Genomic DNA, 25,971 nt, shown 5'->3' with positions numbered 1-25,971 from the left:
GCTATACTATAGCAATTTCACTGATCAGTGTATACAAGATGAGACATGCGTTTTGTGAACGTAAGAAACTTCTGTGGCGCATTGAATTGCACCATTTTTAAACATAGATCATATTCGCCATCTAAGCGGGATCTGTAGTACTAAGGTTTTTTAAATTCATATGCAAATACAGGAGGTGTAGATGGTGGATCTTCCTCATACCTGGTTAATGGTATTAGACATCACATGATAAGTACGGGTGTGAGTGCTTCCCTTTCAATTCCCAAGTGAAATGTTCTGGTTTTAAAAAGTTACAAGTGTCTTCGGCTCACTTATGTTTTAGATTGATACAAATATTACTTCGTTTATATTTCAACATTTGTCGTAAATATTGTACGTAACGACAAAGCCTAAAACAACACAATGAGATATATTTTGGGCACTACTTTCGCGACTACTGCTTCTGCTACAATTTTAATATTAGGTATTAATTTATGTTTTATCGAAATTTAATTTTTTACAATGAAAATGCAGTTTTGTTGCAGTTAATGTAAAAAAGCTAATGCAATATCGATTATCATGAAGTTCTGTTACTATGTTCATATTTGCATCTCTCTGCAATTTATATTTATATATTTAATCATTTACTTTACAGTATTATATCATGTATTCACTGGGAAAGGAGAACGTGTCAGTATTGCATGGTAAGTAGAAGATTCTTATACATTTAATTTTACATATAATATGGATATAAATATACTGTCAAAAATGTATTTAGGTTTTTGGAGAACACATCCCCATATATGTGGGCAACTCTTGGTATTGGACTGGCAGTAGCTTTATCTGTAGTTGGCGCTGCATTGTAAGTTTTACAGATAGTTACGATATCTAGGTACATTTAAAAAATAAAAAGCTAACACAAATTGTTTCTTTCAGAGGAATTCATACTACAGGAGTATCAATTGTTGGAGGTGGTGTAAAAGCCCCAAGAATTAAAACAAAAAATTTAATTTCCGTAATATTTTGTGAAGCTGTAGCTATTTATGGCTTAATCACTGCCATTGTTTTATCTGGAATGTTGGATGAATTTAGTTACAGTGAAGCTGCTATAAAAGATGAAATTCGTAATCAGAACTGGTTAGCTGGATACTTGATGTTTGGAGCTGGCTTAGCTGTTGGTCTTGTCAATTTATTTTGTGGAATTGCTGTTGGAATTGTGGGTTCTGGAGCTGCTCTTGCAGATGCAGCCAACTCTGCTTTATTCGTCAAGATTCTCATAGTTGAGATTTTTGGTTCTGCTATTGGACTTTTTGGTCTAATTGTTGGCATCTATATGGTAAGTGATTTAAAAATTTAATAAACAAATTTATTTGTTTCTTCTAAATATTAATCAATTATTTTTGTTTTGTAGACATCTAAAGTAAAAATGGGAAATAAAGTATAAACTTAGAGTAAATAACAGCACTATGAACAACTGTAAAAGTATTTTTTGAAATTATAACATTTCATTCCATGATTGTTGAAAGAAGGAAACATATACATAGAAAAAAAAATATAGAATAATTTTGGTGTTCAAACAAATATAGAACATACTTTGTTGTATGAGGTCAGTACATCATCTGTATTGAACAAGCATAAGCTTGGTATATGTATACATATAGACTTTCATTGAAGCTTATGATTTTGGATATCATGATCTCTGTATATTAACCATGTGTATAAATAACTTTTGTAGTAGTGTAAGATTTACTACTATAACAGTGATTCTTGTTTATGGTATTTCGAGTGTGTTATAGCGCTCTTGTTTGAACGCATCTAATCTATGTACATATGTTTCTCGATGCAAAATTGTATAAAATCAAATGAAACATTGTGTTATATTTAATTGTATGTGCTACACATGTATAAAATATAATATACCTAATCTGAATTATCTACAAAATTTAGTTCATAACGTAACATAAAAATAATACTTTATTCATTTCAGAATAATATAATATTTTTTAATTCGTATTATATAAAAATTGATCATTGCATACATAATCAACAGATATAAAAATTCTTATCCATAAAATATATTTGATAAACTACGGTATTGTAGTAATTAAATATCAATTGCAAATATATAATAGCATTATTTGTTAGCCAATACTTGGTGAATAGCTTTAAAAGCTTGTTCTAAACATTTAATATACTCATTAGCACTGCAGTGTTGGACATAACTTGTCACCACAGCTCCCAGTCTGTTATCTTGAATCATGTATCTAAATATTAGATCGATGTGTTATATGTGAGTCGTTTCAGTTATTTTGTACAATAGTAGATTATAGATAAGGTATTTATAAAAATAATAAAAAGGTATCGTACCCGATTCCGTATCCATTTTGTACCACTGGTCCAAATCCACCTGCAAATACAGCTGGACTTGAGAGGGTAGATGTAGATAAAATATTATTATTTATGTATTCATATGATGGATCCTCGAAAATAGCTGGTTTAGGAGAATTTGAATTTTCCCAAATCTTTTTTAATGCAAACAAATGTCTATCAAACCCTTGTCCTATAAATAGAATATTTAAAATAAATTTTTAATCTTAGTTCTCACAAGATTTTGGTTACAAAATATTAAATAATTCAATAATGCTTTATAATCACCCATAGCAGCATCTTTAGTAAGAGCAGTGTGAACTTTACTACATTTAATTATTAATTGCTTCAATTCAGACATTGATAGTTTGCTACTTGTTTGAGATAAGGCTTCACAAACTGTTTTTGTTTCCATTGTGCAAGATCTAATTGTCTCTGTTCGTCCATGTTTAAATGCAGCTGTACTACAAGACTCATATGTAGGAACTACACAACCTTTTTGATAATAAAATGCTAACTGGAAAGCCAATTGCATGATTGCATCAGGACTTACTCCAAACTTCTTACACTCATCTTTACCAAATTCGTTAACTATAATGTGATCAATGCTTAGTTCTCTAGTCCATTTTTCATATTTTTTCTTTTCTATATCAATAATATCCTGTATTTTATTATCTATAACAAACTCAAGTATCTCAATATCTCCTACTTCCTTGAGATGATAAATATCACTTGGATGAAATCTTGGTTTGTTTGTTACATCATCTTTTACATCCTGATAAAATAAATATTATTAAGTATTCATTTTCCTAAGTTTTGGTAGTACTTACATTAAAAAATCTTAAAACAGCCACTCCATCTCCCCATGAGTGTTCAAAATTTATTCCAGCATATCCATCCTGTGTAACAATCAGAGAAAATGATTTGTCAAACCACCTATTTATTCCATCTGCATGAAGGTATGTACCAACTAATTTATTATAGTTGGTGCCAATGTGCTCATCATCCAATGTCATTAGTAATATAGCAGAGTCTATTTTGTGCAGAACTCCTTGATTACCAATTTGTGACAAATGTATTCTTGTATTAGCCCATAAATCACGCTCTGATGTAGTTAATATACCAATTGGACTTTTATTAACTGGTCTATTATCTTCTAAAATAGATTTTAAACAAGCTGCTATTTTTGGGGGTTCAAAAATGTATCCATTTTCATCTAGTACATCAAAGGAGTAAATATATCCTTTTCTCATTACAATTACATGTCGTGCAGATGTATCTTGATAAATTTCATCTTTATATACTTTTGGTAATCTTGTTGTATTAAACAAATTATGGTATTGGGACATATCTAATGGAAAAGCCTGAAATAACAATTATTTTGTCTTTTAGTAATGTTTCTTCTAATATAAAAAACAAACATATCTTACCTTAAACAGATAAGCCCCATACCAACTATACTGAGGTGGCAATAATCTTGTAATTATGTGAAACAACTTTGTATCAGATTTTTGGGAATTCAAATGGTATACTTCAGGTGGTAAAACATTTTCTCTTAATGATTTCATAAATCTTAAGGATGATATAACAAGATTTGTAGCTCTTATTAGCTGCACATTACATGATGAATTATATTCTGGTACAAAAACTATAAAAGGATTGTAATTAATGGGTAAAGGCTTACGGTCTTTTAAATACATGTCAAACCAAGGTTCGCTAATATAACTGGTATGAAAATTTTTAAGGTCTTTTTCAATAAGTTCTTTGTTTAAATTAACACCATCTTTATCCAAAAAATCGTTCACATAAACTGTAGTTTTCTGTAGTTGTTCATTAGATAACAAAGGCCTTAGTGCATTTATATATCTTGTGCATGTGTTTTTTAGTTCAGGAATAGGCAAACGAGGTAAGGATGGTTGGAAGTGCATTGTAGGAGTTTTACTTCTTTTAATATATTGATATTCTTCATTTTCTTGGGCTGTTGTACTTCTACAATAAACAGAGTTATTCGATAAAAAAAAGATTGTTTACATGTATTAAGTAGAACATTGTTTACCTTGATACTTTCAATATTAGTTGCATTTGTTCACAATTAATCTAGAATGTAAGATTTACTATTAAAATTATCTACAATTTATAATTTGGCTTGAAAATACTTACCAATTTCTTTTTAAAATAATTATGTTTAACTTGGAAGGAAAACATATTGGCAGTATAAAACCGATTTTTTTTATTATTCTACTTATATTGTGCCCTACAAAATGCGTTAAACTATATACTACTATATTAGATAAAAAAATAAAGTATATTTATTATTTGGAATGAAATCTACGTATACAACACATTCTCATTTACATTTAAAAATACTGTAGAGGATGTAAAGATAAAAAAAATAATTGATAAATTTCTACGTTACAGTACGCCTCATACATAGTTCGAATATTAAAATTAATTCAAAATTTCAAGTACTTAAAGGATTTGCAACGATGGTCGAAAAAGAATTCATTTAGGAAAGCACGCTTTATAGCCAATGGTAAAATACTTTCTATGTTATTTTTAACATTTGTGATTGGTTGTTCCAACAAATATCGTGAATTCCCGCTTCTTAGAATGCTACAGGAGCGTACTGATACATTCGACGAATATAAATAATGGATTGTGTGTGTTTCAGTTTATTTCTTTAAAGTTTATAACAACTTTGTGCTGTTCCTATTGACACGGTTAAGATGGTAATTTCATCGGATAAAATTGTGCCTTAAAAAAATGTTGGATATATCAACAAACTTTGGCGTTGAAAAATAGACTGTTCTTTGTGAAAATGTACGACATTGAAATCAGACTTTTAGTGAGGTGAAGTGAAATTCAGTATAGAATGGAGTGCCAGTAATAAAAGACTCTAATACACGCATAGTCTGTATACATTATTCTCCAAGGATATGGATTACAATTGTGACTGCAAGTTCACTACTAATTTCATAAAAATTTAAGGTTAGGCACTAATCATTAATTACATATGATATCCTCTGAGTATGTTACTAGCTGTCTGATAGATATACTTATTGAAATCAATTAAATCAAACAGAGCCTACAATGCAGGTATTATAAGAACAACCTCCTCCAACATTCTGATCGTGCACATCACTGGGTGCATATACTAGATACGTAACGCCAGTATCTACGTGATATGTTCTGCTTTGGTTACTGTGAAGTATATAAACATGTTAGTATACATAAATAGGTATAGATATTGTGATTTTTTCAACAAATTATTGTTTAAATATATCAATATATTCTTTAGTCTGCAATATTTTATAGGGCAGATCGAGATTATGATATGGGTCCAACTACAGAAATGATGGTAAATGATTTTGATGATGAACGAACGTTAGACGAAGAAGAAGCTTTAGAAGGTAGTGAAGATTCTCACAACGAGTTGTCCAACTTACAAAAGGTATAATTTTGTGATGTCTAAGCGAAGTATTTAATATATATAATATTCACTTTGTAACAAGTTTCTGATCCCAACTATTCTAGGATCAAGCCTGTGAAATGAAAAAATCAAGCCCATAAATAATTACAATTATGATAAGTTTCTACAACACTTTGGACTCAAAGTGCGTTCTCGTAGTGAGATTCGTATGTTTAGTCTATTTGTTCTACCTGGCACAAATAAACATACGTGTTCTTGTCTTCTTTCAGGAAGGTGATATGCCACTAAAAGATCTACTTGCGATGTATGGATACGGAGATCCGTCAACAGAGAATTCAAACAGTTCCGATCGATTGATAATTCCGTCTGGAAGCGGCGATCCAGAAGTTGAAGGACAGTATTCGGATAAGGGTGACAATGATGCGGATGACGATGATGACGACGATGAAGCGGATGCACCTAGTAATGAGCCAGATCTCAAGCAATTTTACACAGAAATGTTGGTAAAAGGAAAAGATTCAAAATCGATAGTATCCGGAACAACGGTGAAAGGAAGTAACACCAGTAGTGTAGGTACTGGGGATAATAATAGACGACATAGAATTCACGATGATGACGACGACGACGAAGAAGGCGAAGCCGAAGAATGCTCTATGATCGATGGTTGTAGTAATAATGAAAATGCAAGGACAGCTACAGCAATGAGAAGTACCAGTACCACTAAATGTACTGGTATAACTGGACTTGGTAGTTGTACAACAGACGATAACACTGTTACTGGTGTAGAAAGTAGCGCCGGAGGTAGCACAGTAGATGGAGGAGAGGATGGAATAGTCAGTGGCAGCATAGGTAGTGGCACATCGAGACTACTGAGAAGCGTCTCGCGACCGCAGAGTGAGGAGGAGGAAGATGACTGTGATTACAGCCCAGATGAAGAAGAGTGGAAAAAGACAATCATGGTTGGTAGTGATTACCAAGCAGCTATACCAGAAGGTCTTTGCCGTTACGATGACGCTTTACCTTATGAAAACGAGGATAAAATGCTATGGGATCCCAGTCATATACCTGAAGAAGAGACAGAGGAATTTTTAGAACGAGCACAACTACCAACTGTAAAAGGTGGTTCACTTCCTACTGGATCTCACATCAGAGACGACGAACAAGCTTTATACCTATTATTACAATGTGGTTATAATCTTGAAGAGGCATTAAGAAGACGCAGAATGAATGTAGTACCGCCCACGGATGCAGTTAGTCTGTGGTCAGAAGAAGAATGTCACAATTTCGAATCTGGATTACGAAGTTACGGGAAAGATTTTCATCTTATACAAAAAAACAAGGTAACTGTGGTGTGAAATTTCAAGTTACTTAAAAAAGGATCACTGATTAGTATTTAAAATACCATTATTCACATTATTATGTTGTTTTCACAGGTTAGAACACGATCTGTTGGGGAACTAGTGCAATTTTATTATTTGTGGAAGAAAACGGAACGTCATGATATATTTACGTATAAAGCCCGTTTAGAAAAGAAGAAGTATGCCTTACACCCTGGTATCACGTGAGTATTTTCTCTATATGTAGATAGAATAGTCATTTTTTATTCAAATTATATTCGTAACATAAATGGATAGATTTTCCATATTGCAATTGAAAACTTGAAGTATGACAAGATCATTGAATCGTAAGCAGGGACTATATGGACCGATTTCTGGAGGAACAAGAGGGCGTTCGTGATCGTAGCAGCTCACCAAATGTTCATTGTTTATTGTACGGTGATGCCAAGCGACAAAGATCCACTGCAAGCACTGCGAATAACGAAGAACCAAAATCTGTAGAACAATGGGATGGTTCTGCAGTTGATCCTTTGGCAGATCTGAATGGACCAACGCCTGCACCACCACCGCCACCTCCTCCACCACCACCACCATCAACGTCGGCTGTAACCGTGTCACCTTCAGGTTCAGTGTCAACAACATTATCGACTCCTGTGTATTGTACTGCATTGACTCGCCACTCGGACTGTTTACCGTCCGACTCTAGTTGCGTCAATTCGCACGCCTGGCCAACCTTGACATCGCGTACTCACTCTACTTCTTCAATCGTGACAACGATCACCATCAACACGACAACAGCGAGCACTGTGCCGATGGTTACAGCCGTTGGGATTACAAGTACAGTTTCAACTAGCTCCGTCGTTACTTCTGTTGCATCTAATAACTTTTATCACTCACGAGTGACAGCGAGAAGTAGTGATACCCATGACTCACCTTCACCAGAGAACATTTTACCTCACTTGCCCCCTTAGCATCAAAAGCATCCTTCGGGTTTTGAGCCTGAAAGGCGTCAAATATCTTTACGTGATGCGTTTAATTTGACACTCACATCATCAATATCGTCGTAACATATAATATTCGTTAATATCACGAATTATATTTTTATACTGTAACGTAAATATGACTATTAATTAATCGCGTAACAACGAAAGGAGCGTCCTTTCGTGAAGTGGAAAGATAGGTGTTAAAGTGCGTTAATTGAAAAGATGTGAGAGAAAAAGCAGTTGAATGGTATAAGTGGCGCATGAACGCGAATCAGTATAGCTTTTTCCATTTTCTGCTTTCAACTTTCCGATAACTATTCTATCGTTACCGTAGATGAAGTTTATGAAGAAATATAAGTTTAAATTATTCAAAACAAGTCGCGTTTTCAGATCTATAATAAATATTTAAGTGTTATCAAAGTGAACAAACGTAAATTATAATCACACAACTGTAGCGCCGGGCGCAAGTTATGGAAGATAATTGTAATAGTGTCCTAGCACATGTCTGATTGCTGATATTATCTGTACAAAAATGCAGTTTTACTATGCAGTTCATAAGTTTGACAGAATAAGATCTCGGTAACCGTCTCGAAATGGTTAAATTAAACGAAATTTGCTGAAATCCTGCTTATTTTTTTGGCGAACAAAAATTCTCATCGAGGATGCGTGAGACATTAAGTGACTTTAGAAACGAATGGCAAAGATCAATGAAAACGTTGACTGTTATATTTTTGAAATTTAAAATGTTTCAAATCTAGCAATCGCGTATCCTCGATACATTTTATCGAGAATGAAAGATCATATTAAAAATCATCGCTTTATTATAAATTCCAACATACACCAAATAATTATAAATCTTTTATTTCTTTTGTACACAACCGTCTTTCTTTTTCCCTTAAATTAAAGTACACATATGTTTCCTAGTTTGGAACTGATTCATCGTTATCGATACTGAGTTAAATCCAATGATTCTACAACTGCTTTCAGTAATTTTCCCATTAACGGTAAAAATTGTACGCTACTAATATTAGTTGTAAACCTCCCAGTAGTAAAAATATTTTCTTCTAGGCTTTCTTTATTCGTTTGTTTAAGTCTTGCGGGTAGAACAGTTTGACTCGAATCTATCGTCTGTTCGATTGTTCTTACGCTCTTGGCGTCCGCATTAATCAATGATCCTTCGACTGGCCAATTATCAGGTGTACCTCGATGTTCAAGAAAATCAAAAAAGACTCCCAGTTCCGTGACAGTTTCGCGCGCTATTAGCTGACGATCTCGAAGAGCGATTCTTGGACTTCTCACCCCTTCCAAAGCTTGACACAGTATTAACACGAGATTAATCTCAAGTGCTAATCTTGTATTATTTTCGTCCATAGATTCAAACCAAGGATCGCTGAATTTCTGATATTTAGTCACAACAGGACTACTATTTCCTGCAGGTGCTGCGCTACCTCCTTTCGCCACGTGTCTGCCACTTGTCAGAGCTGTTGCTCTCGAAAGTATAGTGTTCTCGCAAATAAGAGGATCGTAGGGACGTCTTACAAGTCTTGGACTACTCAGTAAAGGAACCGTAACGTCGAGGCCACTAACATACCCCAAAAATTCTCCTCCTACATTAGAGGATGATCTAGAAGCCGAACCGGAAGCGGCACGAATGATTCTTCTCAAATCTTTGCTTGTATGCATTCGTCGATCTTCCGGTGTAGCGTGCTCCCACTCTTTTTTTGCGGAATCCGTTTTGTCGGATTGCACAGGAAAAGAAACGGACGAAGAACTCGCAGACTGATGTCGCGAATGAAGTGCTTGCGTGAATAATTGCGTCGAACTGATAATTGTACCGTATGTCAACTGTGGACCAGAACTCATGCTCATCTGAGGAGGTCCAAAATTCATTTCCGCCATTGGCGTATACCAGAAATCCTGTGTATATATAGTATCCACGAGAGTATTTAATCTTGGCGAGAAGCGAACGAAACTAAGAGCGCAAGTGGTGTTTATTACGATCAGCTTGTTGACTAACAATTTCAATTCACCACTTGGGGATCTTTTGTCGCAAGATTCCAGCTCTTCGGCACTTTCCACGCTGATACCATCGATAATGAACTTGAGAATTCGCGGTCGTAATAATAAGTTGACAGTATTGTCGTATGCTAGGTACAAGCATTTTATTAATGTCTCGCAAACGTTTGGTTGTATCGAGTTCCAAACGTACGGTTGTGTTGCCATAATGTGGATAAGAGCAACAAGAGATTGTACCAAGTCAGCAGCTAGGAGATCGGCGGTGTGCCTTAGCAAAGTTGATGCCACCATTAACTGATATTCGTGAGAGTTTAGAAACATTATAATGGATTTTATATAAAGGGTAGGTGTTTCTCTGGTAACGAGTCCTGTTAAGAATTCGAGCCCAAGGGTATAAAGTGGCCACCAATCCTGGCATCGCCATTTACCGTTCGGGCAATCATCATACAATGAATCTAACATACTATTTCCAATGTCTGCTGGTGGCATTAAGCTCAACCATAATTTTGCGATGTCGTTTTCACTGATTGGATGTAGAATGTATGGCAAGCGTATTATTAAATTGAGCAAGTTAAGCGCAGCGATACTGAACCGTAAATATGGATATTTTTGTAAAGCGATACCAATACATGCCATTAGCTCAGGTATCATTTGTCGAAGTTGTACGCAACAGAGTTTTCGCTGATGTTTTGAAAGCGAACTTCGTTCTACGTAAGAACGTAAAATCTGTGTAACCATACATACAGCCAAAGTAGCTGGTAAACTCTCTCGAATTCCACGAAGAGTTTCTGCGTTTCTTTCATCAACACTCTTTTGCTTAGTCACGCTACTAATTGTTCCCTTTTCGTCTACTACTCGTTCGATCGGTTCTTGTTGTTTTCGTTTCTCAAACTGTATAGCAGCTTCTTTCAGTTCTTCTAATTCGCTAGCAGCAATTGTACAAGAATGCGCTAACAGATACTCAAGACTCACAGCATCCTCGCGTAGTGTGCTTTTTACACATTGTGTGCAACCAAGAAGCAATGAGATCAAAGTCTGGCGTAAAGACTTTCCATAGCTACGATAAGCTTGTGCGATTTCCTGCATTAACTGCGTTAATCCAGATTTGAAGATTCTAGAGTCGTCAACGCACATTTGTTTCCACGAGGTGATGCATCGAAGCGATAAAGAAGCTAGTAACATTGTGACTTTTCGACTAGAGATATCATGGGATTGTTTCACTCGTTCTAACAGCGATTCCAAGGATCGCTGCGTTATTAGTTGCGCTTGTAGGACATTTACAGGATAATTCGTAGCGATTCTTTCATCCGTTAACGTGACGATAAAGTTGTACCAAGACTCTAAGTTGATTTCATACAGTGAATCTATAACAGTGACATCTTGCTTTTCGTAATCATTCAACTCTTCGGTGTTCGTGTGTACATCACTAAGTATGTATAACGCCAACTTTTTCCAATAATCTTTTGATTTATCCATAAGTTTTCGTAGGTTCATAGAAAAGTCGTCCTCTAGAACAGAACTCTTGAACAACTCTAAAGTGATTATATCCAATAAATGAGAATAACCTTTTGCACCTGGCACTAGTTCTCGAAAAAGTGGGGCAAAAAGATGAGTCCAAAACTTTTCACGTTTTCGAAAGAAATTGACAAGGATCTCGTTCCTATGATACCACATCGCTCTTAGTAATGCCATTGTACTATTGTATAACTTATCACACACAATGTCCTCCTTTTCATAAATTCTGTTCAAGTATTTTACCAAGAACTGTCTGCATCCTTCCGTGAAGAATTCTTCAACCGATCGAGGGAATATTCGTTTGCATTCTGCTGGGTGAACAATGTTGAAGAGGGCTTCCGTCAAGCCAGGTTGCTTCTCTAGGCAAACTGCAACCAGTTCCAGAATGGCCACTTTAACGTCTGCGACGCAAGTTGGCGACATCAGTCCCCTTCGTGATGCAAAGGTTTCTCGTATAGCAGTTCCATCCATACCCATACAAACGAGTAGAGACATGGAAGATCCTTCAGCAAATTTTTTCAATAATCTGACAGCCATCGCTTGTAAAGGTGGACTAAACCAAACGTACAGATAGTTTACGATTGTAGGTACTATTAGAAGACCATTTGGTACACGCGGAGAAGAGTATAGAGCAGCTTCCAGGGGTGATCTATCTCCTAGGCCTAGTGACTTTCTAAATATTAGTAGCCTATTTACCACAGACAAAGCTAATTGTACACTCTTAATTGCCTTGAATCCTTTTCCGCGAATCCAGTCTGTTTCTGCCATCATTTTATTATGTAATGTACGTTCACCGGTACGAATTAATTTGAGCAACGCGTGTCTTGGTTCCAAGTACAGTAAACTATACGCAACGACAAGCTGTAATTCGATGCGTATATCTTCTTTTGGTAGACTACATTCGAGCGCTCTATGAAGACAAAACATACTTTTTAACCATAAATCAATTCTTTCCGCGTCTGAGTCAAAATACCAAGAATCCAATTTCGGTAAAACACCTTGTAATAAAAATACCATTCCAGGTATTTCTACCGTATATAAAGCTTCTTCATTGTATTTCCTGATCAAGTACTTAGACAAGATATCTAAATATGCGTTTAAAATTGGATAAGAATGAGCTATCGTTTCTATAGCTGATAGCCAGGATGCGATTATACCACCGTCGAAGGAAACTGCTTCCGCGAAATCTAATGATTTTTGATATCGGTTATTGAACCTTGGATAAACTCCGGCACGCATTCGTGAAAGTATTTCTTCAGGATACTCAAATACGAGTTCGGACGAAATACTGATACATACAGCAACAATCTTATATATGTACAATTTTTCTTCAGGTAATACTGGGTAGGAAAATCTGTTGATTATTTCAAAACTTAATTCAGTTGGAATAACCATACTTTGTGGTATCCCAATATATTTAATCAGTGTTTTCAACAGTTTCAAACCTTGCGAAACGTTTTCTGGTAAGTTCTTATTCATCTCAGTGATGTTCATAATCCCACCACCTGCTTGAGAAAAGAGTTGTTCCATCTTGTGATGTAAAGCATTCCAATAACTAGCTTTCTGCCGGAATATTACTACTTCGTGTTCGCTAGACAGAATACGTATATTTTCACGGAAACAATCTTCCGATATTGTATACGAATTTTTGTGAATAGTACATTCTCGTTCGTAAGGCTTTAATGGTTTATTCTGATCCCGTTGTCGCGGCACCTCTAACGTCAGTGATTGAAGGTTGTCCAGTTCTGCAGCGATATTTTTGGCACTCGTTTCGGATGCATTTGCTAATCCAATCGCAATATTTGTTAATGATTCAAATTCGTATGGAAACTGCTCAGCTGCAAATTTGTAAATTAACCACAAGCCATCGTCACGTTCCTCCCAAAATCGCACTGCTGTTTCGGGAAATTGAATTGTAGCAGCAACAGCATCGAAGATACCGTTTAACGCGCTCAGTTTATCTTCGTCAACGAAAGCGCACACTAAGGTAAGAAGGTTGTATACGCTACTATGAACAATTTCAGCGTAATAAGTTTTTTCACAGATCATTTCACTATTCATTAAGTCTTGCAAATATTGGAAGACATTGAGTTGTATCGCTTTGATACCAAATGGTTTAAATCGATTTAGGGTATCGATATTTTCAGAATCTATAGCGTAATTAGCCAACATCCATGATAAAAATAATGGACCATCTTGAGGAAAATTGTCGCGAACACATTTGTGCTCAAATGTTTCTTGCATAGTTTTTCTTACATTCTTAACCCAGTCTTCCATATCAACGCTAAAAATTAAATACGATTTTATTGTCGAAATTATTAGGATTATATAACAGTGCAAAAAACTTACTGTTTCCTAACATCTAATGCTACTAGAAACAATGCTGCCTGGCTATGCTGTATGTCTTTGATTTTTCTAGCAATTGCTTTTTTATCCTCATGACTTTTTGTACTTGCTAATCGCCTTGGTTCTCCCTGTAACAGTATTAAATGTTATTAAATAATAATACACTATAATTAAATTTATTCTTTCAATGTACTGCTTACCCCAACACTTTCATATAATTTCATGAATTCACTATCTGCAATATGTATATCATGAATAATAACTGTTAATATATGAAGTAATTCTCTCATTTCGATCAGACTACTATTGTATAACCGGTGCAAGTATTCTTCTGTACAGAGTTGTGATCTTACAGGTGGATTTATAGTCTTTAGCATCTCTATTTGTTTACGAATGGATTCCAATAATGTTCCAAATAACACATCATCGAAAAACTTTGCAAATTCCTTCTGATATCGATGCTCTTTGTCTTTATATTCAACCATTAGTTTAAGACACTTGATCAAGGTCATTCTTTCAGAATAATAAAAATTCCAAATATCATCAATCAATGCTTTCATTGAAGTGAAATCTATGAGTTGAGATGCAAAGGTCTCTGTACAATTACGATATTCATACTTTATAAAATTACAAACTAGATCCCACGTAATGGTGGCATCCAAATTCTGAAAAAATCAATACGTGAGCTAGGTTTAACAATATTTGAACTACGTCAAACCTGTGAAATCCTTGATATGTACCAGAAGAGGAGCAAGCTTACTGATCAATTCATACATTCGAGGAGAAGGATCATTTTTGGGAATATTTTGAAGGGACGCATCCGTATATGGCTTAAAAAACAAGAGGCCTTCTTTGAGAAGTTCTGTTTCCTTCTTGATTTCATCTTCGACAAGTTGCTTTTCGCACCGGCACACCGTATCCGATATTAAAACCCATAATTCCTTACAGTAACTGTGTCAAATATTTTAAGTCCAATGAAAATCATGATAATAAAGAGAATATTAAAATTTATCATTAAAACAATGAATAAAAGACAACATTTGCTTACGGTAAAATTTCTACGGTGGGTACTTCCATATTTAAAATGTTGATTATTACAAATATTTCACAAGATTATTAAAATATTTTACATTCTAACAAATGCAACATTTCTATATTATATAGTTTGTTTATTACAAATTGTTGATTTTATTTCAAACAGTAATCGACACATAACCTTATCATACCGTTGAAAACATCAGCGTGCGCGCACTTTTCAATTCACACAAAAACCTGATTTTGATTGGCAAAGGAGTATAGCATAGGTAATCGTTGATTGGTTAAAAGTTTACTGAATTTCTCAAAGGAAGGGTCGTACATACTAGGGGATATAAAAAGGTTAAGTTGGCAATACTGCCGTAAGTTTCCCGCCAAGAATAGTACGTCACAAATTTTGCAATCGTGTGTCACTTAAGGAAATATTTGTGGAAAAACTAAAAAAAAATAGTGTATTCGTTCCAAAACACAAATTATTCTTCTAGTGGAGTAATAATACAAGGTACGTGTACATTTTTATACCTCTTTTGTTTATAATTTAGAATATATTTCCCTATAATTACGGAGTAAATACAAATTTGTAAAACGAAAGGAGAGACACGATCGAAAGATTTCGTTTACGATTATATCGCGTACAGATTTGATTAAAAGCGGTTATTTTTGTGATCTATATTTCAAAAATTGAATATTAAGTTTAAATCTTTGAAGTCATATTTGTAAGAAGTAGGATTTAATTTCTATCGAATATCGTGGCACAAAATAGAAAAAACAAAGTGGCGATGTTTCATGTTAAGTTGTATAAGCGAATGCTAACATGCCTTACTATAGGCAGACAGAAATTTTCGTTTTATAGAACACGATGTCGACATTTCATAGACATTAGAAACAAATTACGCTTAGTAACACGTAGAAAAGAAAAATCGTTCTCTAGAGAACAAGATGGAAAGGGTGTGTGCCATTGGCGAAAGCAATGTGGGATATATTTGTTACAGTCAGTAGTGTAACTGGGTGTAAGGGTGTTGGTAACAGGCGCTAGTTCATCTACGAGATATTGGTTATGTTAAGCCATATATTTTTTTTGCACGGGGTTTATATATCAAAACAGCCAGCCCCGTCGTTTTGCTCGTCCCGGGCAACAAATATCTCGAGGCGCTGCCAGTATATTTTACGTTTACTTCGATCAACAAATTTTGACAGCCGCGCGTAAATACTTAAACTCAGGCTAGTTAATCAAAGAAATTCTTTATTTTCGTGTTAGGAGTAGCGTACGTCACGAGTAAATACTTCATCAACGTTCAATTCATAATCATATTATAGTTATATTACACGAAACATAGCCCCAGGATGATTGATGACGTTTCTTCGATGCGAATCCGATAGTATTACACTGCAGTTTGAGAGTAGAGAAAAGATAGTGTTTACGAACATTTTATAGAAAATTACATGTCGTCGCATAACATTAATGTCATTATCTGTATCCTCTTCCGAGCGGAACACAAACGTAAACTTTCACAGTGAAATTTCGTGCAAGAAATCAGTGATTTCGAGACTTGGAAGAAAGTATCTTTTAAAATCTGACTTCGTCGCAGCTCTTTGTAGACTGAATAATTTTCGATCGTTTCGCCAGGAAGGAAAATAATCAGAGTGAAAAAGGAACGTGGTTGGGGGTGTAGAATAATCGTGGGTGAAGAAAGGGTCCGTGGGGAAAGAAGGGTAGGTAGGCAGACGTCGCGTCAGAGCGCCGACGCGGAGCGTCGAGGCGGCCGACGTCGCGGCGTAGATGTTCAGTGTCAACCAGTGCACGTTCGTTTTGAACATAGAGCGCATCGCGTACTCTTTCCGGTCGCGAAACGTTTGGTAGCATCGAGCCGTCGTGCACGATGTTGCTGCGAGCGTGAAGGAGCGCAGGTCTGCTCCGAGGAAACCGCGCTTTCGTCAGGATTACTATGCGATCCTACGCTACGAACGTTCTCGTAAATATGTTTCTTTCCTCTCGGATACCTCTCGTTTTCGACACCATTAATCGAATACAATAACGCTTTACACGACTCTTTTCTCCCTTGCCGAACTCGTCTTTTATGCAAAAGACTAACAGAAATTATAATTCTATATCGTAGGTGGTTGACTTTAGAATGTTTTTTGCAAACTTTTGCTTCGTATCGTACGGTGCTGTCGATCATTGGATTCGATTTCCGTTTACGAAGTAATGCCACGATCGCGTGGGTCACGTAGAGCGCGTCGCTTCGAGAAGGGAAGAGGGATGCTGTAGGGTAAAGTTGAAGAATACATCGAGCCGTAAAACAACGGTTCAGACAAGTTAGCGAATATTTCATCGGGTCGGTGTGGTGCGCGTGTGTTTTCATAATGCATGGACGTCGCGATTCTTGTTACCGTGGATGCATCCGTCGGGAAATACAGCGCGGCGTATCTTCTGACGACTACGCGGTGTGCACCATGCACGTTAGAAGTATTCTCCATTTAATACGACTCCACGAAATTCGAGCATGTTGTAGCGAATATATGTGCCACTGCGGCTGTTCCTACCCTTGTAATTTAACCATGCTTGCAACCAGACCTCGCGAGTTTTTTTAACGCATATCGATGTTTCGCGCTTTCTCTCATCCCTCGAATTGATTTCAAGATCGACAGCTTCATTCGTCACCTCTCGTGCTTCACATTTCAAAAACTGACCAAATCCGAGCCGCTTAGATGTCGGACGGATAAACATCATAAAATAGGAAGCAGAAAACAGTCGCGATACTGAATTGTTCCTAAGATATTGAATTCTTGACCCAGAACTTAACATTTCTTAAAATAGCTTTTGAAATTGGTATTTACCACCTATACAGAGTTTTACTATTTTATGACAGTAGATATAACTATGACGAATTGCTGAAAAGTTAACTATTTGTCACATACTTTGAGAATTTTGGAGGAAAAGTGGCTCCTGAAGGGCTCATATATTACGCGATCTACGCGACTCGTTCGGCGTTCGTGTCTCTTGTTTACTCTTCCACTCGATGACGGAAGTTCTGCTCACAGTTACAGGATCGCACGTAATTAATATCCAAGTACGTTTCGAGATGCGATTGAAAGTGGTCGGTGTCGTTTGATGATCCATCGAGGCGACAAAGGCAAGAAAGAAAACGAAGAGTCGTGTCCTGTCGTAGCGTAGTTGGATCGAGTCCTGGCGAACGGTAGAACACGTGTCGCAGTGTACAGGTGGTGATTCGTAGCTAAGATGCATGGTGGTGCGAGTTCTTCCGCGATGAACTGAGCGTTCGGTTGGTGGACGTTTTCGTGAGTGCCGTGAAGGACAGACGAGATAAAGGACAGTAGATCGAAAGGGAGGAGAAAAATGAGGGCCTCGTTGCTGTTGCTGGGGGGCATCGTAGTACTCTCGGTCGCGGTCGCGAGGGCTCTTTCGTGTGTGTGCTCCCCTCTCGAGTGTGACATTCTCACAGACGAGGATTGCCCTGGAGGCCTCACCTGGGACCCTTGCAGGTAACTTGCGCCAGTTTCTTTTTTTCCCTGGCAACTCTAGGAAATTACCTTTCTCGGAGATAGAACCTCTACTCCAGCGTCCATGCAACATACGAGATAGTTTTAATAACTTTTGTGCTAATTGATTTTCGATCAAAGGAGTGAGCAACGTTGCATGGATGTTAAGATATTCTATGACCGGTGCACATTCATTCCTCTGAACTTTACTTTTGCGATACATTAGCTATTTGAAGAAATATATTCATTCAACTCAGTCTGAACTACATATTTCGGTGCTAGCGTACGTTCCTTGAATTCTCAGTTCTCAGTTCACGCTTCGAGGCGATAAACGCTTGATAATACGACGATGCCATTGAATAATGCGGGCGTAGATACGAACGATGCAACAAAGTTTCGACATTGTGCGGTAATATCGTTTTGACCGCAAATACTCGGAACTAGTTCGCTCTGGTCGACGTCTGTGGTGAAAACGTACATGTACATCCATTATTGCCCTAGCAATGCTATAACTCTAAGATTATCTGTATATACATCAACCCTGAAATCGTGTCCTCCGATCTTTCTAACTTGGCAAAAAGGCAAGTTCCCTCAGTTTCTTCATGCTAGCCGTCTGAGTGGCTAGATTTGGCTCTCGTTCATTCTCGCTTTCTCTGAATCTAATTCAATTAGATGCATTCCGAATCGAAGAAGAAATTGCTTATTCGTTGACCGTATAGAGAAGGTAAGCTATTCAGAGGGACAGCCGTCGCAAAAAATTGTGTGCTAGGATTGGAGCACGAGAAAGATAGGTCTCGTGTTTTCGTAACCGTATATGGGGCATGTAGCGGTCCATTTATATTCGAAGCAGGGTTTTTAATTTGACCTCGTTTGGAATTTTGTCTCTATTTCGGGGCGATCGAAGTGCTTTTAGGTGGTCGAGCTCTTTAGGCTAAAGACGGATATTTATAAGCGGGATCTTCGCTTCCCTTTAGAAAACTCAACATTTCACCGTGTACTGTAATCATATCAGCGAATTACGAACAATTAAAAACTATCGTACAATAAGAGCTCTCGTCCTCATTTCCGCGAAGAACAAAAAATTCTGTTCTTTGGTGCACAGGACTCTTTGTGCATGCGCCGCCGACAAATTTCGTTCCAGTATTAATGGCGTGCCAATGAAAAATACGGCATGATAAAGAGAAGGTTGAATATTTAAACTAGTCGAAATTTTCTACCGTTTCTTGTCCGCAATTGTCTGCTGCTGCGTTCACATACTTTCTTTCGATTCGCCAATAAAGAGGGAAAGTGGGGTGATAGATTATATTGTCGCTCGTATTGGCATTTCCAACGATTCGCAGTTCGATTTCATGGTTCCCGCGCCAAAGGCAAAGCCCGTGACTGGTAGAGATTTTGCATCGTTAGATACACCGAAGATAGACGAAGCAGTCCCATATGTTCGTTCCGAGACATGAGAATTATTGAATTTTCGCAGAAGCGAGGGAGAGATTGAAAACGGTGTAGGAAGAATTCTCAGAAGCAGTTATACCACTTTCCCCGCAGGACCTTTTCGAATTCAATAGGTGTACCACCCGTTTATCGTACCAAAGAATTCTTCGAAAGTCCTCCGCAGAGAGTCAACTCGGTCGACTGTTCGACCGAAGCTAGAGAAGATAGAGAGTAGGGGGCTGCTGGAAGAGTTATCTCGAGGAACGGAGTGCTGTTCGCGGATTTCGCGTAGGGTAAACATTTTACGACAGTCAAATCCTCCCCTTCGAAAGAGGATTCGAGCCCTTCGCGAGATCGGCAACATCCGACCTCCTACTGCGATACCATCGTAGCAAACTGTTAGTAAAGCGAACCCACGACGAACTACTTCCATTTTACTTCTCTATTCCTCTCAATTGGGAGTTTGTGCGATACCCGATCGTTTCGTATATCGACCGTGACGAATATATCTTCACAAGAGCTGCAATTATTGTATTTAAGCTTGGAATATTCTGTAAGTAACTCCACTAAATTGCTTTCACTGCACACCACCTTTAGAAATACACTTGCATCGAGCATTTCCATCGTTCATGATAAAAGCACTTGCTTGTACGATAATGGAGGCGAAATGATTTGAATTGCATCAATACGTCTAATTTGCACTGCAAGTGGATCGACGTACACGTTTCGTTCTTGCTGGAAGTGAATTCCGATCTGTGCATTTCGTTTCCGTTTAACGACGACGCGATTCTTTTTTCGCGTGGCTTGGCTATTCGTGGTCTGGACAATTTAATCATTTTTGTGCCAATGCAACAAACAGTTTAATCGCGGCCCGCCTAACAGTCTTCTGGAATCGCGTAAACGCGCTCAAAGCTTTGAGCTTTGCAGTGTTTTCCCAGCTCGTTCGTGAGCTTCGACTCGAACCAGCATGTCTCGCGTTGCCAGTAGTATTATCCGTCGCGAACACGCGAGCCACCGCTTCAACGTTGAAAGACGTCTCTAATTGTAACAACTAAAAGACACGACCTGCATCGTACAAATGTTTTCTCTTCCATTGTCCTCCACGTTACGTTTTTCAAAATATTGCATCGATACTGTGGCACGATCTTTGACGAATTCAATCAACTCCAGAAGCGCGCGGAACATGAAATTCCCTCGGCTGATAGCAATCTATGGTGGAAAGGCACGCGGCTGCTCTCACAAACGAAAACTACGATGCGCGAACCAGAAACGGGGAGTAAAATAGGAAACGAAACTATACAATTCCTAGTGCATTAGAAATTTATTGAAAAATGTTTAGCATGCAATGCTGTTGTTTCCTGGTATTAGGATTAGGAACTGTTAGTTGAAACGCATTGCACTTTTGTTCGCAATGTTTGAACGAAGTTTAAGCTGCATATTTGCGAACAAAATTTGACACAGTTATGGAGGGATCGATGCAATATTCACCATCGAAGATTATGTATATGAGTATTAGGGTCGTTTAGCCAGAGGCTAAAGGAAATAAATGCAATGAAATAGTTGGCTAAATTACGAGCAGAACAAATCTCGTTTGAAATAATGCGTGTTATCTGTGAAAACTGTTTCGCAAAAGAGGTGGGAGGGAGAGGTAATATAAAAGAATCGATTGTCTTCAATCCTACAGCGAGACGGAGTAATAAATTTGCTCGTAGTTGTCGGAAATTTTCTATGTGACGTGTCGAACGTCTTTTTCAAGTATCTTCTTTTCCCTGCGTGCACTACCGTTTCCTGTACCTCGATTTCTTTATATCTGCGATGAGAACATTGTCTTTAGATCGCTCGGTTACTTTTCCAAGCTTGTATATACTGGCTCAAATGTCGTTTACTCTCGGAAGCTTTATCGCGTTTCATCTCTTCCTTGTAACGACGAGAAGAATGACACTCCAAGAAAATGTTGTTTATTTTTGAAATTGCACGATTCGATTTCGGACAGTGATGCACAATGGCAGGAATAATGTTTGGAATTGTTTTCAGATGCTGCAAAGTATGCGCCCGTGTAGAAGGAGAGCCATGCGGTGGTCTGTTCGGGTTCTCGGGAAGTTGTGCCGATGGCCTGCAATGCGTGATCAAAAATCTCTTGCCAAACACTCGGGAAGTGGACGAGGGGATTTGTACAAGTCAGTATAATCGTAGCTTTTATTACTTGTTGGTAGTTTTTAAGTTGGTGAAGTTACGTCGAAATAATGTTTAGTGGAAAAAGAAAAATGCCTCGCGACATAGACAAATCAATACGTAATTGTCTATAGAAGCGTGGTGATTAATAATGTAGTTCACTCTCTGAGAATTCTATATCTACAACCACTAATAATTCTGCATAAACAGCCCCAATAATTGTTTCCTCGGGAGTATTAATATACTGACGTTCACGTTTTACGATAATGGAAGTGACAGTGATAACGCTGGCGTTCTCTTTTGTGACACGTCGGCAAAATTTTCTACTATCTCTCGATACGTATGTTTTATATCGTTATGTAGAGCTTTTAGGCATAATAGGTTAATTCAACCGTAGCTGAAAGACGAGGATGGGAAGGGAGTGAGTATTCAGCACTGACACGTAGCGAATACGTTATGAATAATTTCAGTTAACAATAGCTAACGAAAAGAAAAAAGGGTTGTCGTTCAGTGATTGCATTGAAACCATGTTCATGAGTACGGTTTTTTGCGGTCATTGTAATCAATAGAGGGAGATAATAATAGTATTGCGCCGCAGGGCAGTAATAATATGAGGTAGAGTCTGCAAGAATATTGTTCGTGCTTTTCTGGTAATAAACATCCGCAAACAGCCCTTTGGTAACTTTGATTAAACTGCGAATTTTTACAATAACTATAAGTACCTACTTATTTGAGAGAGGCTGAAGATTGAGGCTGCTTTGAAAACTTTTGGAGATAAAGAGATTATTTTTTCGATAACTGGTATCGTTAGAAAGATTTAATACCGATTGTGTACGAAATAACACCTAAGAATTATCTTGTCCCAATTTTTTAGCATTGACGATCGCTCTTATTTCATTTTCGCGGTCTTTCGCTGGCTAGTCATCTTTTCCCTGGACTTTTCTTCTTATTTCTTGTTCGGTTCTCCACTAGTCCCTTCTTTGAAAGTTCTTAACACTTTGAACAAGCCAAGCCGTGACTGCGAACTTGAGAGAAGCGAGCGAGTCTCGCTCCGTCCGTGAATTTAATTGAACAATTTTTCCGCGGCAACTCCGCGTCGTTATTACTTCGTTTCTCGTGTTTGAAGGGAAAGCTACGATAATATAAGAAAACTCTGGCAAAAGACTCGTGGATTTTCCTTGAGAAGAGAAAGAGGATAGCCCTCTAAAGATTCTTGAACACGAGAAGGAAAGTTTAGGTGCTCGAAGTCGTACGAAGGTATTATCGCAAGGTGGAACATTAGCTGCTATAATTTGGAGAATTGCATTTCAATTCGAATTTTCGTATTGATGTCTTTCGAACAAGGACCACTGGCGAAGTGAGAACAACGTAACGATCTGTTTAGAATTCCAGATTTTATTAACACTCTTGTACGAGGGAACGTAGCGTTGGCGGTCGTTGCAGATGGCAATCGGCCAATTCCATGCAACAGTAGTCCGATCTCTTTTTTAAATCTACATATGATCAGTAATAGTAGCATAAGTGTCGAGTCTGGCTCAACAGTTGGCGAGGGCAAAGAAAGTAGGAAAATCCGCGAAAGCGACTAGGAATACAGTGAGTGATCGATTTATTATAAACACTTCGAATTGCGACGTCTTCTTTTCGATGAGGGAAAAGGGATTGACCAGTGGGAACTGGTCAAGGCTAGAGGGTGATCAGTGGGAGATGGTCGTCGGTAGAGGGTGAATAGTGGGAGTTGATCAAGACTGAGGGATGACCAGTGGATCAGAGTCAACCCTCAGACAACGACCAAATTGGGGAACCATCCGATCTGTTCGAACGCTCAGGAGTGACTGACGAAGTCACTGACGAGCAAGGTTGCCGAAAATTCTACATCGGCGTGATAGAGTGGGGAGTAGAGAGGGAACAATTGAAGTCGCTGGTGGGGAATTGGGACTGGTGATTGCCAAGCGGCGCATCCCGCAGTCCCAGTTCCTTGCTGATGTCCCAGATCGAGGACGTAGTCTGATTCTAACGCCGATAAAGGATTTCCGGGTTCTCCATTGACGAAATCGTGAGTTGGTCGAAAAACGAGGGGGCTATGTTTGAGGGGGGGTGGTTCGTCCTTCGTAATCGTAGCTCAGGTATGTGCAGTTCACTGGCAAAGCTAGATTTATTGTACTATTAGTCGTGTAGTACAGTACAATTACAATAATGTAATTTTATCAGTGGTGTGTAATTTTGATTAATTTTTGAATTATACTTGTCTCTGAAACGTTTGAAAAACGAGCACGATAAATGGGATCTGCATACATTATTGTTACCAGATGGGGATGCATATTCTGCTTCATTCGAGCACGTAAAATTTCCCGTTTCGATGTTGTTTGTCGTGTTCATTTCCCTCGATACTTATTGCTACTATAAACCAGGTTCAATTCATCTCACGTATGATACAGTGCGATGCGTCTGTTTGTAAGTAACACAATCGTTGGTAATTAATGCCTCTGTCATTGAATCGTAACGCGGAGTTTGAATCTCGGATTACGATAGGTGAAAAATCAGTGAAAGAGTTTTTCTCGCTAGACGGTAAAAGAAACTAAAGTAGAAGGGTAGTTGGACTCGAAATCTCTTCTCTTTCACGGCTGAACGCTCTCGAGATTCGTGATCCAAGAGCTCGTGAACGTTTCGCTACTAATTACTCGCACCATCTTCTCATTATTATCTTAAAGTGGCAGGTAATTGAATTACCGTGATTCAATTTCCTCGCACCGTGAATTGCGTCTATCTTCCCTTTTACACGTATAACGTCGATGGCAAGGGCAGAAAATGCGGTCGAACCATTTGATTTTCGTTCCCTATTTTCAGATATTACGTTCAGCCTGTTTTTTTCTCCTCTTAGTTCTTTCTTTCCATCCATGTCTAGACACCATACGTTCCTCAGTGTTCAAGTACAGACTAATACTAGAATAATTATTTCTACTTTGCTGTATTTTCGATAGTCTGAAATTTTATTCCATAATCTACTCAATAATCCGAGATTCTGAGAAAATGGATAAACTAGAAAGGGAGGAAATCGAGTAAACCTGGTGTAGTCGATCCGTACAATTCTGCTAGTAGAATTCGTTCGTTTTGCCAACAGAAAGTTGGTCGTAAAGTTTGCGTCATAAACAAAAAATGAAATCGGCAAGCTACAAGTTGTTACCTCTAGGATATATAGGGAGGTACTATACATATAGACTCTCACCAGCCGTATCCGTGTTTCGAATAAGAAACACAAACTTTTATATGGTGTTTTATGTGTTGCGAGATGTAAAAAGAGGTTGGCGTAATCCCTACTAAGGAAACTTCAGAAAATCGTACGTCATCCGGATATTCTACGCGTTGGAAAATATATTTTCATTTTCCAAAATATTCGTTCGATATCTGCACTTGGTGCATATTAAGATAATGGGGACTTTGGCTTCACGAATCGATTGCCGTCCAAATTAAATAAAAAAAAGTTCCAAATCACTTTTCTGGAAAAGTCAGGTGGGTGCATCATCCAAGGGATCGGCTCGAAAACGTTTAAGAAAAGAGCTGAACACACTCTAGCCAAGGATATGCATGAATTTAAGCCGTTGCATATGCACTAGTACTTGACGTGGAAGCTCAGGTGTTCAGTATTCATGGAATATCGTTGCTCGAACGCAAGAGGTCGCTACACGGGGACTGGGGGCATAGGGCAGACAAATTAGTTTAGCTTCTTTATATTTATATTGTCGTACCACTAAAAAATACTTCCACAGCCGCACGAGCATAATAAAAATGAACCGTACCCAGTATATGGTCCGTGGGTCATGCAAACATCGTTTGCGACAAAATTAGTCACGCGTTCTTCTGCATG

The 25,971-nt window shown here is 37.8% G+C and overlaps 5 protein-coding genes across 12 annotated transcripts in view; 3 read left to right on the top strand and 2 right to left on the bottom strand.

Annotated features, from left to right (window-relative positions):
- Positions 1–208: 208 nt before the first annotated feature.
- Positions 209–2,350, top strand: LOC143186340 (V-type proton ATPase 21 kDa proteolipid subunit c''). Its single transcript, XM_076389952.1, has 5 exons — positions 209–463; positions 635–683; positions 758–841; positions 916–1,315; positions 1,391–2,350. The coding sequence occupies exons 1-5, from the start codon at positions 403–405 to the stop codon at positions 1,421–1,423; spliced, it is 627 nt and encodes a 208-aa protein (XP_076246067.1). The 5' UTR covers positions 209–402; the 3' UTR covers positions 1,424–2,350.
- Positions 2,114–4,728, bottom strand: Cpt2 (Carnitine palmitoyltransferase 2). Of its 3 annotated transcripts, XM_076389949.1 has the most exons (7): positions 4,702–4,728; positions 4,507–4,600; positions 3,777–4,443; positions 3,177–3,710; positions 2,635–3,121; positions 2,347–2,539; positions 2,114–2,243 (listed from the first exon to the last, which is right to left on the bottom strand). In XM_076389949.1, the coding sequence occupies exons 3-7, from the start codon at positions 4,272–4,274 to the stop codon at positions 2,114–2,116; spliced, it is 1,842 nt and encodes a 613-aa protein (XP_076246064.1). In that variant the 5' UTR covers positions 4,275–4,443; positions 4,507–4,600; positions 4,702–4,728. The 3 variants fall into 3 exon arrangements, with proteins under 3 accessions (XP_076246064.1, XP_076246066.1, XP_076246065.1); XM_076389951.1 differs by lacking the exons at positions 4,507–4,600; positions 4,702–4,728 and having other exon boundaries at positions 3,777–3,956; positions 4,031–4,157; XM_076389950.1 differs by lacking the exon at positions 4,702–4,728 and having other exon boundaries at positions 3,777–4,524.
- A 130-nt stretch (positions 4,729–4,858) lies between these two features.
- On the top strand, positions 4,859–8,977 carry LOC143186338 (mesoderm induction early response protein 1). 5 transcript variants are annotated; one of them, XM_076389946.1, is made up of 6 exons: positions 4,859–5,334; positions 5,429–5,566; positions 5,662–5,797; positions 6,046–7,116; positions 7,210–7,337; positions 7,466–8,977. In XM_076389946.1, coding segments are annotated over exons 2-6 (1,956 nt in total). In that variant the 5' UTR covers positions 4,859–5,334; positions 5,429–5,564; the 3' UTR covers positions 8,085–8,977. The 5 variants fall into 5 exon arrangements, with proteins under 5 accessions (XP_076246061.1, XP_076246060.1, XP_076246059.1 ...); XM_076389945.1 differs by having other exon boundaries at positions 5,645–5,797; positions 7,469–8,977; XM_076389944.1 differs by having other exon boundaries at positions 5,443–5,566; positions 5,645–5,797; positions 7,466–8,915.
- On the bottom strand, positions 8,900–15,127 carry Nup188 (nuclear pore complex protein Nup188). Its single transcript, XM_076389942.1, has 5 exons — positions 15,022–15,127; positions 14,714–14,924; positions 14,174–14,638; positions 13,977–14,101; positions 8,900–13,911 (listed from the first exon to the last, which is right to left on the bottom strand). Exons 1-5 carry the CDS (start codon positions 15,048–15,050, stop codon positions 9,039–9,041), a joined length of 5,703 nt encoding a protein of 1,900 aa, XP_076246057.1. The 5' UTR covers positions 15,051–15,127; the 3' UTR covers positions 8,900–9,038.
- A 2,967-nt stretch (positions 15,128–18,094) lies between these two features.
- Positions 18,095–25,971, top strand: part of Cmpy (crimpy) — a 119,042-nt gene continuing 111,165 nt past the window's right edge. Inside the window, exons 1-2 of one of the 2 annotated variants that reach the window (XM_076389961.1) lie at positions 18,095–18,512; positions 21,972–22,114. In XM_076389961.1, coding sequence (XP_076246076.1) covers positions 18,367–18,512; positions 21,972–22,114 — 289 coding nt within the window. In that variant the 5' untranslated portion in view covers positions 18,095–18,366. The remainder of the gene's footprint in view (positions 18,513–21,971; positions 22,115–25,971) is intronic. The other variant, XM_076389960.1, reaches the window with a different exon arrangement.

The sequence above is a fragment of the Calliopsis andreniformis genome, chromosome 12 (genome assembly GCF_051401765.1).
Source record: "Calliopsis andreniformis isolate RMS-2024a chromosome 12, iyCalAndr_principal, whole genome shotgun sequence".
NCBI classification, from domain to species: Eukaryota; Metazoa; Arthropoda; class Insecta; order Hymenoptera; family Andrenidae; genus Calliopsis; species Calliopsis andreniformis.
This window is presented reverse-complemented; position numbering and strand designations above follow the sequence as displayed.